Source organism: Antedon mediterranea, chromosome 11, assembly GCF_964355755.1.
Source record: "Antedon mediterranea chromosome 11, ecAntMedi1.1, whole genome shotgun sequence".
Lineage (NCBI taxonomy): Eukaryota > Metazoa > Echinodermata > Crinoidea > Comatulida > Antedonidae > Antedon > Antedon mediterranea.
In genome coordinates, this window is record NC_092680.1 from 4168381 (window position 1) to 4184725 (window position 16345).

At 29.9% G+C, this 16345-nt stretch overlaps 1 protein-coding gene across 1 annotated transcript; it reads left to right on the plus strand.

Moving 5' to 3' along the window:
- The first annotated feature begins 1 nt into the window (after position 1).
- On the plus strand, positions 2-10670 carry LOC140062661 (vacuolar protein sorting-associated protein 28 homolog). The gene is made up of 7 exons (XM_072108967.1): positions 2-130; positions 751-779; positions 1337-1464; positions 2015-2120; positions 3092-3193; positions 5433-5578; positions 8930-10670. The coding sequence occupies exons 1-7, from the start codon at positions 85-87 to the stop codon at positions 9048-9050; spliced, it is 678 nt and encodes a 225-aa protein (XP_071965068.1). The 5' UTR covers positions 2-84; the 3' UTR covers positions 9051-10670.
- The last annotated feature ends 5675 nt before the right edge of the window (positions 10671-16345 follow it).

A 16345-nucleotide genomic window follows, 5' to 3' on the forward strand; every position in this document is an offset into this window, starting at 1 on the left:
CAGCAGCCGTGATTCATATCCTTCTGACCGCCGACGATCTTTTTTCATTAAAAACTGTATTTTATGAACAATAATAAGTAAAATATGTCTATATTCCCAGGTGTGGCTCCCACTAACCAGACTAATCAAGGTAAATCTACCATGTATGTACTGTATAATGAAATATAGGATCTATCCTAGGTCTAGCTAGCTAGCTAGGCGGCTAGGCATGCCATATAGGCCTAGTAGGTAGTTAGGCCTAGCTAGGCTAGGCGGCTAGGCCTAGCTAGGCCTAGCTTTTCTAGATCCTAGCTAGGCTAGCTAGGCCTCCAGGCCCGTTTTTGGCTGGGCCTAGCTGACTGACACTCAGCCTGCTGAGTGAGTTAGGCCTAGTTAGAGGTTAGGCCTCTGCTGCTACTACTATTCCTACTTTAAGTGATATACACCAGTTCCTTGACATTCATTGACAATATAATTGCGCAAGCATATCATCATACTTAGACTAGAGCCTTACTTAGTCTTAGACGACTGTCATCAATCAATAGTAATACTGAATCATATATTAATTAATAAATAATGGCTATTACTAAGTAGTAGCCTAGTACTAGGCCTCCTAGTCCTAGTAGTAGTTAGAATGAATGAATCGAAATTAAAAACAATGAACATTTTATTTTTTATTTAGTCTCTTCATCATCATTTATAAATTATAATACTTTTTTCAAATGTAATATCGCATTTTTTATTCAATAAGTTTCTTTTTCAATAAAACAGGGCCTGTTCATCGACCAGAATTATATGAGGTAAGTAATACTCAAATTTCATCAACTTGTCATACTGATGGCCTCTAGCTTCAAGTTTTTGGAAAATCTGTAGTATTTATTTACAAAAAGAATCAACAGTATTATTAATGAAGATTAATAAAAGCAGACTTTAAATAGGCAATTTTGCAGTTTTAATAAAGTTATTCACTTCCGTAAAAAAAAATATTTATTTCGCTTATAAAAAGACATAAGAAACGTTTAATTTTAACCAAAACCCAATTGTCTGACAGACAATTTAAGTATTTTTTGCTTTGAATTACATTTTTTCAGGTAAATATATTTTTTTCCCGATCCAGTTTTTGGTCAAAGTGAATTAAAAATTTTAGCATATTAAAAAAAAATATTAAAAAAATATTATTTACGGGGACATTATATCTTTAAGTTCACGTAGAAACAGATTTACTGATTTAATTATAATTTATAATCTGGAAGTAGATTTCTGGATGCAGACAATTTTAACTTCCTATTGAAATGGTAAAACATTAAGGATATAAAAACTAATCATCTTTTACACTGTTTTTTTTTCTCCAATACAGGAAGTAAAGTTGTACAGAAATTCAAGAGAACGCGAGAAACATGACAATTCCGCGGAGCTATTTGCCGTAATTAACACAATGCAATACCTAGAAAAAGCTTACATCAAAGATGCAGTGTCACCCAAAGAGTAAGATATTCTGTCATTGTTTTCTGAAACAAAGTGATTGTGGACAAGGGGAGTATTGAAATCTACTCTGACCATTTGTCTATTTGCAATTCTTTATTTGGTAATCAATGTTTAGAAAATATCACAATTGAATAAAATACATTTGAACAAATAACAGATTGATTTTAAATTTAAATATGACTTCTAAAATTGTGGTAGTGAAATTCATCATCAAAACAAAAATAGTAACTAAGAAATTATTTTTTTCAATTTTTTATCTTTCACTTAACTAACAGTAATACATTATTTTTTGTTATTGTTTTATTTAAAACACATCCAACTTGCCAATTACAGGATAGATAAACTATTTGATAATTTATTCGTGCTTTAAACTAAGACAATAGAGGGTGGAGTTGAAAGAGTTAGAACCCTGGTCAGGATTGAACCATGGACCTTGGATTGGAAGGCAAGCACAATAACCATCAAGCTTCATCTTCATAACAATAGGAATATTATAGGAATTATGATTGATTAACAATTTATACAACATTTATCATTTTGTTTTTGTCAGATACACGGCTGCCTGTTCCAAGCTGTTAGTACAATACAAGGCAGCCTTTAAACAAGTCCAATCAGATGAATTTAAGAATGTTGAAGAATTTATGAAGAAGTACAAGGTCTGTTTCCGAGAATCGGCCATTTTATTTATAATAATAATGATAATTTTATTTATTTTTTTTTAGAATGGTAGTCTTATACAGTATAGCGCCTAGTACAATGTTTCTAAGCACTTTACACACAAAAATGATAAAACATCAAGAAAACCAAAAAAAAGAAAAGCAGAGGAACCATTTATACCGCTCCATTCTCCAGCACTTTCAAGCTCCCATGTGTGAGCCCGCCGGAACAGTATTCACAGGAGCTTGAGTCTATCCTATTCTACCAAAATAATAAGTAAAAAGATGTTGCTTAAGACTGTTGCTTTAACCCCTTGAAGAACTAGTAAGAAAATGTCACTTCCATTCTCTAACAAAAAAAAGTGTGTGGGGGGGGGGGGGGGCAAGTGCAATGAAGTCTGGGAAATCGGTTATATAATCATTGTACAAAATTAAGCGTTATAATTGAAAATATTTTGAAAAGGAAAGTTCTGTATTTATGTCACAGTCAATTTTTTGGAAATTTACTAAAGATTTTGGTATGCTGCCCTCAAACATGAGAAGGAAATAACACGCTATGTCTATTTTTAGCTCAACAATTTGATGAGGTAAAGGGGAAACATGTTTGATTGTTTCTTCAACACATTGTCATTAATACTTTAAAGATATTATTAATATTGATCCCCTCAACAAATAGTTTTTACTTTTGTTGATTGCCATTTTAATGTCACATAATAGTACTTCATTAGAAAATAATGCTGGTAAAAATGCTGACTATTTAACTTAGATTCATTCATGTAAAGAAAATTCATTCTTGTAAAGAAAACTATTTCATGTAAATTGGATTGAAAAAAAAAATATCTGATAAAAAATAATGCTGGTAAAAATTCTGACTAATTTAACTTTCATTCATTTATGTAAAGACAATTCATTAATGTAAAGAAAATTATCTCATGTTCAAAATCATGTTCAATAAAGTTGAATTCTTATAGATGGACTGCCCCGCAGCACTTGAAAGGATAAGAGAGGACAGACCAATTACTATACGAGATGATAAAGAAAACACAAGTGAATGCATTGCACACATTGTATCGGTATGTATAATGATGTATAAAACAAAAAGTGAAATGACTCTATATAAAGTGTGATTAACCATAACAATAATATGATAATTAAAATTCATAAATTTAAATTCTTTTATTGCAATCAATCAATTGTTTTCGTTTCTTTTATTTTTCCACTCTTCAAATGATTGTTAAAGAAAAAAGATAACATAAGTGTATGCGAGTGGATGGAGGTCACAGTAAGTTCATTGAACTTTAAGTCGTGACCCCTGTTTCAGTGTAATAAAAACATGCTATGGAGTAGACTAAAATATATGTTTAAAAATGAGTAAATAAAAATCAATTGTGATTGGATACGACAGTATATATTAAAATACAGAATAATGACAAAAATAATTTAAAACAGTTGAGATGGAAGAGTGAGCACTGAAAAAATAAATACAAATTTTCTAATTCTACCATTGGTTGAAAACTTAAAGTTGGTGAATTTCTTTTAAAAAAAAATGTGATGTGCCCATATATGGACATGATAATATCATATCACTACCATATCTGGGCACATTACACTCTTTTTGATAGTGTCGACAGAGTAAAAATATAAATTTAGAAAAAATAGAAACAAATTGCAATGCTTGCAGTTTTTATTTTAATCCAAAATAGCATAGTTACATAAATAGAGACAGTAGACATGTTCACAATAGCATAGTTACATATTAATAGCAGGAAAGAGATTCATCCCACACAGTTAATAGTAACAATAAAAATGTTCACAATATAGCGTTGGTTCCATAAATACAAATTTACAAAGTGAAAGATAGAATTACGATGTACAATTTGAAACAATAAACAATAAAGAGAGAAACATGAGACAGGGAAAACTGAAAGTGAACCAAATCACTGTCTAACATACAACAATTACAATATATAACATTAAAAATAATAAATAAACTTTTTTTAAATATTTTTATCTATGCTCTCCAATAAATCAATTACTAACAGCAACATTACACAATGGCATAAACATATAAATATTATAAATGATTTTATCAGTAAGTGGAATTCATAAAACATATTTGATAGTGCCGCATAATTATATTTAAAATAGTCTATAAACTTCTTTGAAATTAAATATATTTTACACTCGTAATAATAAGAAGATATTAATTTATAAAGCTCTGTCTATACTATCAAACTTTATGTGACAAAAAATGTGATGTGCCCATATATGGGCATGATGATGTCATATCACTATCATATTTAGGCATATTACTACCATATTTGGGCACATCACACTTTTTTTGTCAAACTAGTTTACGGTTAAAAGCACTCCAGGTGGGAACCTTTTACAATGTGTCGGCAACTCAATCAGATTTTAAAACTTAAGGGGAACCCCCTTTTCTATTAAGAGTGGTTCTTAAAAGTGCATGTGATACACTTGGATACACTGGTGCTATGAATTCATCTAATTTAGTTTATATTAAAATATTAGTATGATAATTCGTTGACCTTAAATAGCGCTTCACATTATTACCCCAAGTCTGCATACATATTCCTATATTATGTTGCAGCCTAATAACATATCATTTAAAATATATTTATACTTTATTATTACTAGAAAATGATGTGGTACTGACAAGAGGAATCAGTCCTATATAATAATATTTATTTTAAATCATATGAAATATAATTTTTAATATATTTATATTTTATTATTAGAAAATAATGTAATAGGTACACTGACAAGAGGAATCATCCCTGTATAATTAATAATATTTATTTAAAATTTATATATATATTATAATTCAATTTAAAAATTTTAAAAATGGAAAAATAATACAATACAGTGTTCCGATTCAAAATTGCTATAAAGATCAATGAATATAAAGGAACATAATGTATAATTAGTTCATACAGTATTGTATGTTTCTTTGTATAAAGCCTGGTTTCCATAAAATCGCTACACCGTGTCGCCGACTGCTGTCGCCGACAGAGCGTAGCGATTCTGTGGAAACGCTAAATATTCTTTGGTACACGCATATATGACTCATCGCCGACAAAATCGGCAAAGTTGAACATGGTTGAACTTTGCCGATTTGTCTGCGATGAATCGGGGAGACCTCCCCGATGCGCGTCGGCGACATCTGCGCGTGTAGCGATTTCAATGGAAACCAGGCTTTGCTTTTTAAAAAAGATGTTATAGTTTTTATACGGTGTGTTTCTTTCTATAGATTTTTAAAAAAATGTTTATACTGTGTGTTTCTTTGTATAGCTTTTTATCACAGTTATGGATAAACTGCGGTTAGACATGAAAGCGGTCGATGAGATTGAGCCAGAGTTACGAGAACTGAATGATACAATGAACAGGATGAGCTCATTACCGGACGGCTATGATGGTAAAGAAAAAGTTGCAAATTGGTAAGTAACAAAAATTACTATAAACTAATAACAAAGTAGTTTGAAATAAATAACTTTAAATAAATTGAATTCATTTTTAAAAATGAATGCTGCCACCATACTGAATTAATAATATTTTTTCTTACATACTGTTGAGCTTATTGCACAATGCTTCTAAGCGCTTTCCTGGCCATTTTTAGTCTTGTGCAAACGCAACTTTACAGCTCACTGTGTCGGTCAGTTGGTTGGTAAAAACATGTAACTCAAATTTGAGCATGAGATTGCAGCCATGTATATGGCCTTGTTTTTTTATCAAACACATGTGGCAACATACTCCCATAATGCAGCTAGTAATCAGCGCAAAGTTGTGTCTTGATCTATCCGGGTACCCATTTATACACATGGATGGAGAGAGGCAAACATAAGTAAATTGTCTAACTTAAGGATACAAAGAATGCCACAAGATTTGGATTTGAACTCATGACCAGTAATCCAACGTCCAAAACACTGCCCCACACACCCTTACATTTCTTGCTGACACCGATTTCTGAGTTCATAACTAGTTGATCCAATATATCTTGATGAAAACCAGTATCCAACTTTTTTATCTCAACATCCGAATCTCGAAAAGATATATGGTATACTGGTTTTTATAGAAGATTTAAAAAAATGATTTTATTTAGAAACTTATATTAAGATGCTTTTAATAATTCAACCCAGTCACAGCTTACTGTAAGCAACCTTCCCATAAGCGTAGTTCCCATTAGAGACACAGCAACTTGACCAATGATAAAAGAAATGGTTAAATTTAAAAAAAATATATTTTTTTTGCTTTAAATCAGGCTTTTCAAGTAAATAATATATTTTTTTCCGGGCTAATTTATGGTCAAAGTGAGTAACCATTACGTGACATTAAAATTGTATATTCCTATCAACAAAATTAAAACATCTTTAATTAATTATTTCTTTATTTTCTCACACAATAATAAAAAAAAAATGTACAATAATACTTTATAATAATATATTATAAAAAATAAACATATAACCATTTAACAAAATAATTACTTAATTCTACTTTTAGCTATGATCTTATTACTGTATTTTATTTTTATTTTATTTTATTTTATTTTTAATTTAATTTTATTCAATCAAAACCAACAGCGATAAATACCGCCACTAACAGGTTTGAAACATAAAACAATACAACATCAAAAACGGTTAACAATAAAATACAGATAAAATATATATATATATATATATAAAACATAGATCGGCATGCCATAAACAATTTCAATTAAAACAGGTTATGCAGGCTGTTCAAGAAGTGAACACATAATCGTCCTCTTAAAATAACCAAGTCTATCATTGAAAATATCGATATGATTGCTATTTAGATTATTAAATGTATAAGGTAGTCTATGAAAAAGTCCCCTCTTAGTACAGTCGACACGGCTAAAAGGAATATGCAATAAATGTCTATTTCGTGTACGACCAGGAACATTTAAACTAAATAGTGAAATTAATGAACAGTCATATTTAGAATTTAAAATATTATATAAAAAAACCATATCAGATATCGTTCGACGATTGCTGACAGAATCAATGGAAAAGGCAAAATTAACACAGTTATAAGACAGGAATCGAACAAACTTCCGTTGAACAGTGTCGATTCGACGGGCCTGACATGGAGAAATTGAGTTGAAAATTACGGAACAATATTCAAGGTGAGGACGTATAATAGATTTGTATAAAGATAAAAGTGCCCTGCCGTCGTTCATAAACCTACAATTTCTCCATATTAAGCCTATCATTCTATTAGCTTTTGACAACACATGATTAATATGTGAACAAAAATTTAATTTACTATCAATAAAAATACCTAAATCTTTCCATACAGTATTACTGTATGTTATGAAATTATATTGTTTTTGTTTATTATACCATATTTGGGCAACATTTAAAGGAAATACTGAACATTAATAGACATCATCTGATCATCATCAAGTTGTTTGTTACTTGATTGTCTTTTTGTCAATATTTGTTTGAAGATTTTTAACCTAGTGTTTGAAGATAAAAATCAAACATCAAAATGAAACAGGAACCCCTTTTCAAATTATTCTTTAATGGATTTAAATATACTATAACCTATTCTAAGATTAAAATACCTAGACAATTAAATCCTTTGTTTTGAAGGTATTTAGTTATCTCTCGAATCTTCATTGGGGACATTTGAATTGTGTATAAGTTACTCTAATTCACTATTATTCATATCCAATCCTTTACACATTTTCTTTTTGTATCCAGTCTAGTTCCTGCTATTTTATTACAATATTTTATTCACAAAAAATCAAAAGGCACATTCTAACTTAATGAGTGATATATTCAAATTATTTCACTTTCTTTTTTCTTTCATTTGTCATCCATTAAATATCAGTAATTGTTCTAAACCTGTATACTTTGACCTTTATATCCTTAAACCTAATTTTAACCATACAATAGTTAGTGTAATACTTACCATTGAATGGATTATTAGCGAAAGTTGGACTTTATATTTCTTTTTGTTTGTAGAAATTCATCAAATTTATGTGCGATTTAATTGCAAATAGATAGTTTCAATTTCATTGAAAACCATACACTTGAAATTTACTTTATTACTGTGTTGTCTACATAAAATACAACATATCCTAATATGGGAATTTAGTGAATTCATTGTAAACCTTAATTCCAATAAAATCGTTTTCTCTCTTTAATTTAACTCAATCTATTTATAGTAAAGTAATTCAAATTATTGAAAAACTAGTAAAGATACCCACACTAGATCTTGTACCCCCAAATGGCCTCATCCTCAGTACAATTCCGGTCATTCTGATACCCCATGCGTATAGATGCGTTCTTCGGGAAAAATGTGTATAATGAAGAAACTCTCTCATAACTAGAAAGGCACTTAGAGAGTGCAACCCTCCACTTAGGAATAGGAAAATGAAATTATATGTTTCCATACAGCTATTAAACCATCCTTTAAAATATTATGAAAATCGGGCAATAATTTTTTGAGTAATCCTGCTAACAAATATTAATACAAACATGAACATACATGCATGAAAACATAAACTTTTTAGCGGAGGTAATAACATACAAATAATAATAGTATAAAAAAACATATTTTCCAAATGCGAAAAGATTTTTTTATTGTACACGAAAAAAGGTATTATTGAGCGACCATTTAATAGTGCGTACTGTTGCACACCATGCGACCAACAATCGTCCAATCAAATGACAGGAATTTATTTAGTTGTTATATAATATAATATATTGCACATTTTTACTATAAAACAGTTAAAATGATAATTATAATTCTATAATGTTCTTCAGGTTGAAGACAATGAACAGTATGCGAGCATCAGATGAATTGGATAGTGAGCAAATTAGACAAATACTGTATGACCTAGAATCTGCATATAACATGTTTATTCGTGGACTCCAGTCAAAATAGATGACGCTGAGATGGATTAATGGTTGTTTGATTGTACGCTTTTTATAGGTTCAATTAAAGTACTTTGTAAAGTACTGTACAATAAAGGGAACAATATCAAATATTGTTTGATAGTCAAACTTGATGTGACAAAAAAAGCATGATGTGCCCAAATATAGCAGTAATATGCCCAAATATTGTAGTGATATGTCCATATATGGGCACATTGCGTTGTCATACAAAGTGTGATAATGTAAACAGAGCTTTGTTATATATTGACACATTGAGCACACGTAACCTCACTTCTTCCATAAAATAAAATTTATCTGATTCATATAGAAGAATGTACACTAGAAATGTGTGATCAAATAAAAAATAATTAAATAAAATAACCATCTTTAGGGTGCAAAAATTTGCTATACAATTTGGCTGGCTGCACGAGAGTTCTAAAAGTTAGAGCGTCTCCCGTAGAAGTATCACACAATTTATTCTTTTGATTTGGGGACTTTTTTTCACTGCACAGATTTTCTGTACTGATTAAATGTTATTTATTCTCGAGAAAAATGACCAGGAAAGGCTTTTACAAAAGGGGATTATTTTAAAAAGTTGAGCAAACATATACCGTAATCTGTGATTGATATAGATATCTATTCCCAGGCATAGTAAAGATAATTTATGCATTACAAACAGGTTCCTGATGTGACTTTACTGTTGTGCTGCCCGCTGTTTACTGCATGAAATCTAATTAAATGCAGTAGTTTTTATCTTCAAAAACTAGCTTGTCATTTTGTTTTTTATAAATGTGTCAACATCTGACAGCAGGCACATCACTCCTAAATTGTATGATGTAAAATAAACAAAGCATACCATAGCATAGTTTTTTTTCAGTCCTGACACAAAGTGGCAGTGCCAGGATTTGAACCATAGATCAGTAAGCAGTCATGTAGGCCACCTACCAGTGCCACTAAACCATGCACAAATCAACAAGTTGTGAGTAGGCCTATTGTACAGCGCTGGCACTTTGTTTTGTTAAGTCAAGATAGTGCTTAGTGAAAAACTCTTAAGGCAAAATATTTGCTTTCATTTTATCTGATAGATTTTCCCAAATATTTCAATATTTTAAGTTGCATGGATTAACTATGATTGTACTTTTAAATTCAACTGATTTACACAAACTCGAATTTGAAAACGGATAAATATAAATTGGATACGCAGTGGATGTTTTGACACTGTTATTAAGCAATCTTGTAAAATACTATTGTTTTAATAGTCAAAAGATTAATAATCTTTTTTAAAGATTAATATAATTATGTACCAATAACCTTTCCATTTTTTTAAACACAATGTTTCAAATTATTAATGTACATATCAAATTGTGTTTAGTTTTGGTAGTACAATATGTTGTTGTGTATTAATTAGTGTATATTTTAGGTAATATTTAAAAAATACCTTGTTTTTTTGTTTATTCATGTTATGTATACTATTCTTATGTAGTTGTAGTGTAATGTAACTTACAATGGCGATGTTAAATTTTTCATAAAATTTGAAATGTCGACATTGTGTATTATTTATTACAATTACTAAAATTAATATGTGTAGTAATCACTGATTGGTGTTACTATTAATAAAGTAATATTTTAGAGGTACAGTTAAATTTGTTTTTGTTCTTCAAGATAGTCACAATTGTGTATAGCCTCAAATGTGCTTCCAAATGCGAAGTGTATTGCTAAATTGAACAAGAAATATTTTTTACAAAAATCGCCGCTCATCTCACGATAACAACCGTCTACATGCATCTCAATATTTATCTTCAAATTTATTCATAGTCTCTCTTTTCCCAGACGTGCTTTGGGGTGTGCGCATGCTCAGTCCAAGTTTCCAAATACCCATTTTTTTAGCCGTAGTAAACTATAAGCTATCGCATGCTTCCGTTCTCTTGAATAGAACTGCCTAAAGGAGCGGCGCGGAAAAAAAAAGCTGTATTACTTCTTCTACTTATGAGTTGCGGACTCTCCAGAAGGTGGAGAATTGGGCAGCTCGCTTGGTGATGTGTGCAAAAAAGGACGATCATGTTACACGATGTTACTACCCGTGGAGTCGCGTGTTCAATTAAGATCCTGCTGCTTGTGTTCCGATGCCTAAATAGTTGCGCTCCCAAATACCTCTCAGAATTACTGACAATCAAGGAGAGAAAGTGAGAACTAAGATCTAGTCATGAGGTGCTACTGGACATTCTGAGGAGCAAGCATAGTTGGGAATACTTTCAGTATTGCTGGACCTGGACTTTGAACATTAAACAAACATCATTATTGAGCAAACTCAAACTTTTGATATTTTTGGCAGCGCCATGAGCAATGACTGTTGGAATGGCGCTATATAAATCGAACGATTGATTGATTGATACTTTTTAACAAACCAAAATCGAAGAAAATGTAGTTCCCACTAAAACAATACTAAATCAAATTTCCTATAATTATTACCCTTTGTAACGTACCGACGCAATGTAAGGAAATGTCCAATAATTTAGCTTTCTCCCACCTGCGTGAAATCAAACCTAACTATAATAGTGATAAGGAGTAACATTAAAGAGTGTAGACTTAATTCGAAACAGTTAGGCCTAAGACAAAATTATTATAAATCAGATTTTAGATGTTAAGAATAATTTAATTTTTACGGAATATCCAGTACTGTACTTGTATTATAATCTTATTTACCTCTATGTAACTTATATAAAAGTGAATGTAACAATCATGTCTCGGCTTAATTGGAACCAGGAAAAAAAAATTATATATTGTTTATTCTTAAATCCGTTGAGGACCACCAAGTGTTGTTTTTGCAAAATCACATTTAGAATTAATTTTTTTTCGGAAAATCCAATATTTTTATTATAAATTTGTTTACCTGTTTTTATATTACTTTGAAACTTTATTTACGTAGGTATTTTTATTTGTATTGCTGAGTTTCAGCGTAATACATAAATCGTTCCAATACCGTGTTGTGTTTTAAACGCGTGTTTTTTTGTCGTAACCTACCGGATATACATTATTATTTACTATTGTATAGTATAATTTCAAATCAAAATCAATCACTGCAACGTGTAAATAGCCTTTGTTTATATGACGTCATGTTTTGTATACGTACGTATTTACAGTCATCCCGCCCATCTTAATTACGAAAAATCAGACATTTACCCGATCCATCGTCTGCAAACATTGATGGAGCGAAACACATTACCTACTATGTTTGTATGTTTAAATTCGATCGTCATATCAGAAACTTCAAACCTCTCCAATTGAAATCCTCGACGTTATTAGTAACTTATCTATTTTGTATTATTATCTTAGCCTATAAACAATGAAGATGAGAAAATATGTGAGAACGAGAAACTTACCTCGACAGAGATTCGAACCCGGAATTAGAGGGACTTCTTTACCTTTGACGGTGCAGTGAAAGCAATTATGTCCCAAATGTCCTTACAGACAACAAATTGATACGGCTATATCCCATGTAAAGTAAATGTATTCACCAGACGGAGTATACGAAGATGTTTCGCTAGCCAAAAGCATTAACACAAAAGTCGAGACCTACTCTATCTCATCTTGAACCGTACATCCGATACTCATGCCTCTGTCAACTTTTAACCATTCGGCCATGTTAGAACTGCAATTTCTCACCAACAATGTGTTTGTTAGACCAATTTAACTAATTTACATACCATTTCACTCGAACCAAACCACGACCACCTATATGCAAATTAGCAACAACGTAACACACGTTGAATTTTGAGAAGTATTGAAAATGGTTATAAAAGTAAGTCAAGTAACGTTGTACACAACCAATAAAGGCCACTCCGAGAGTTCATACCTCCGTCTAAAGTATAATTCCCTACATATGATTTTCCTCGACATTTTAAAAATGTATCTGTGTGTCTTGGTGCTGAGTGTGATTTATTTATTATTATTATTAATAATATTTTTTATTTTTATTATGAACCTCACGTTACGTTAAAACTGCTCAGTACCAGATCGCCAACCTCTGAAAATTGTCTTCTATCTTAACACTTAACAAAATAATAAAAAGCGGTCCAGAATTGGGATCCTGGTCCGGATTGCCTCCAAAATAATAACAATAACTTTTTTTCTCTCTATTGTGGGGATTTCACCCACTTTTATTTCTTGTATAAAATATTATTATTATATATCATATTTAATTTTATATAATAAATGTATTTTTATTGTTATATTTAGGCCTATATTCTTCACATGTGACGTGTTCATTAATAATAATGTTTCTCTACTCTATATTCATACAGGTGTATATAACTGTTCTTACACATTATGACAATACAATAATAATAATAATCATAAAATAACTATAATATTCATAAATCATTATAGGCCTAAGTATTTAAACTCATTTCTCACCTATAACGTAGACATATTCATTAATACTTTAAACATTGAAGAAGATTAAAGATTCAATTTTAATTGCCAATTTAAAATGGAAATAATATGAGTACAATTTTCAAACATTTAAAATTCAATTTAATAAAAATTATTACTATATAAAAATATTCAAGCATTCTTGAGATATATTATTTATAACAATCAATATTTAAAAACAGACGTGAAATACCACAAGGATACTATATTTTTAAAGCAACCTATAAGAACATCAAAAATTGAAAGAAGTGAGAGTGTCTGCATTAAGTTGATGATGTAGCTAAGTTGTTACACTTGCTATTTATAAACCATCAGTCACACTGATGTCAAATACAATGACGTTTTAATTAATCATTGAGATTACAAACAAACAAAAACAATGCCAAATAGCAAATAAATATACAAAATAAATAGACATGAAATATTTCTTATTTTTTAGACTCGTCTACACTATCAAACTAGTTTGCCAAAAAAAGTATAATGTGCCCAAATATGGCAGTGATGTGCCCAAATATGACATCATCATGTCTATTTATGGGTAGTTGTGCTTCTCGTTTTTTTTTCGAATATAACCTGTTTATAATCAATTATCTCTCTGTTTTAAGAAGTAACAGCGCATCTTTTAATATCGTACGTCGCTGTATATAAGATTCGTATTGACGTTAGCGATGCAATAACACGCGCTACTGTATTCTGCAGCAAAAGGGAAATTCCCATTACGTCATTACTAGTAAATATAGCCTCTTGCAAATAAAGACCTTGTTGACAGAATTGGTGTTCTATTTACCTTAATTTTAATGAGTATAATGTTAATTATAATAACATTATTCACATGACTGTTTATCACAAAACATATTTATTGTTTTAGTTTTCGATCACAATGACATAATAATGTAAACGCACCATTATTATTGATGCTCATAGAACCAATAATAACAAGAATTGCGTAGAACAATAACTTGGCACTACTTTGATCCTCAAAAATACATAGGCCTAATATGTGATAATGATAACAAGAAAATTATGACGATGACGTAATGACGATGACGTAATGGTGATGATAAAGCTTATATCTCAGCAAAAATAATAATTTAAAAAATCGATGACAATGATACAGTAATAGCAATGATGCCTATGACTGTTATTAATATTTTTGTTATCTTGTGATAAATGTTGCAATGGAGAAATATACTTCTTCAACATAATATTTTTAATTTTAATAATCAACAATTTAATCAAGCAAAAAAAACATATTAAAAATTTAAATAACTGTTTAATGGTATGTTTCTTCTTGATTTAATTTGTTAATGTTATTATATCATCACTATTAATAGAAATAAATGTTTATGAAATGAAAACTGATTTATTTATTCGTTCCTTTATTTATTCTTCCATTCGCTAATTTTTTTTTTTTATTCTTCATTAATTTTAAAAATACAATCCTTTTTTTTTCTGGTATTTAACTGATTCACTACGTCAGGTTAATGTTATGACACCTTCATATCCTTAATTAGTGTAGTGTTTACTCGATGACGTGGTTTTTGTGATGTAACTAAGTGTACGTTAATTATATATACATTATACTATTTTTTCTAATCCTCTAAAGCTCTGTCTATACACTATCAAACTTTATACAATCACCGAAACACTCTTTCATTTCAAAAATTTGACCAAAAAAAACGTGATATGTCCATATATAGGCATGATGATGTCATATCACTACCATATTTGGTTATATCACTACCATATTTGGTTATATCACACTATTCTGATCGTGTAGACAGAACTTAAGATAACCATCACTCGTATGTCATAGTTTAGGTATTTCCTTTTTCTTTCAATTTAATATTCTTTGATCTCAAAATAGTTTGTAAGAGAATGAAGATTAAATTAAACAATACAGTAAATTCCATCAGAATTAAATTGTTTAAAGAAAAGAAAATATACCAATTACTTGTATTTGGTATTTCAGAGGAAATCAAGTTCTTATTTAAAAAGTTTATCAAGTTTACATATATAAATGATTATATACGTATTGTATGTATATAATTCTCTATTTATTAGCATCTTTAGTGATGGAACTTATAATTAAGGGTCCTCAATAAAACAAACAAAGGCATATAAAATATACAGTATTTGATATTCAAACCAAAGGTATATCAAAAGTAAATGTATAATTATAAATAGTATATAAATTAAATAATATAAAACATCAATTAAGTACCTAACTTATCGACTGTAATTAAACATATATAATAATATAAGTTATACATTTCATTTCATTTATTTATTCATGGTCAACCACAGTAAAACATTACATTGTTAGGAATTATTTTCGTTTGCTTAAAGTTAAAAGGTTAAAAATGCTCATAAAAATACAGTATTAGGTTAACATTTTTTAAACATTTTAAAATTTGGTAAAATAAAAATACAATACATTATTTAAAATAATACAAAATACAAGCAAGATTGATGTGTGTAAGGGTATAGCATAACATGATCAACGTTTCCATGTTCCATTTAATTACCTCATTGCAATAGCGAGAAACGAGTTTCTTATCCTGCTGGTTTTCCATTTGGCTACACTAAACGCCCTGACTTACTAAAGACAAGGTAATGATGGAGAGGGTGATATTCATCCGACATAATTACTTTATATTTCTGTTAACTTTGGCGTTCTTTATTTCTATTATTCTGTAAGCTGTTTTCTTTTTAATATGTTTTACAGGTTCATTTTCTTCTGATTTAATTTTTACTTAATTAAGATACATTTGGGCAAGATTATGGAAACATTGAGGCGTGACGGGTCACATGACGACAATGCGAAATAGCTTTACGTAAAATAGCTCGAATTAGCAACCCAGGATCGATCCA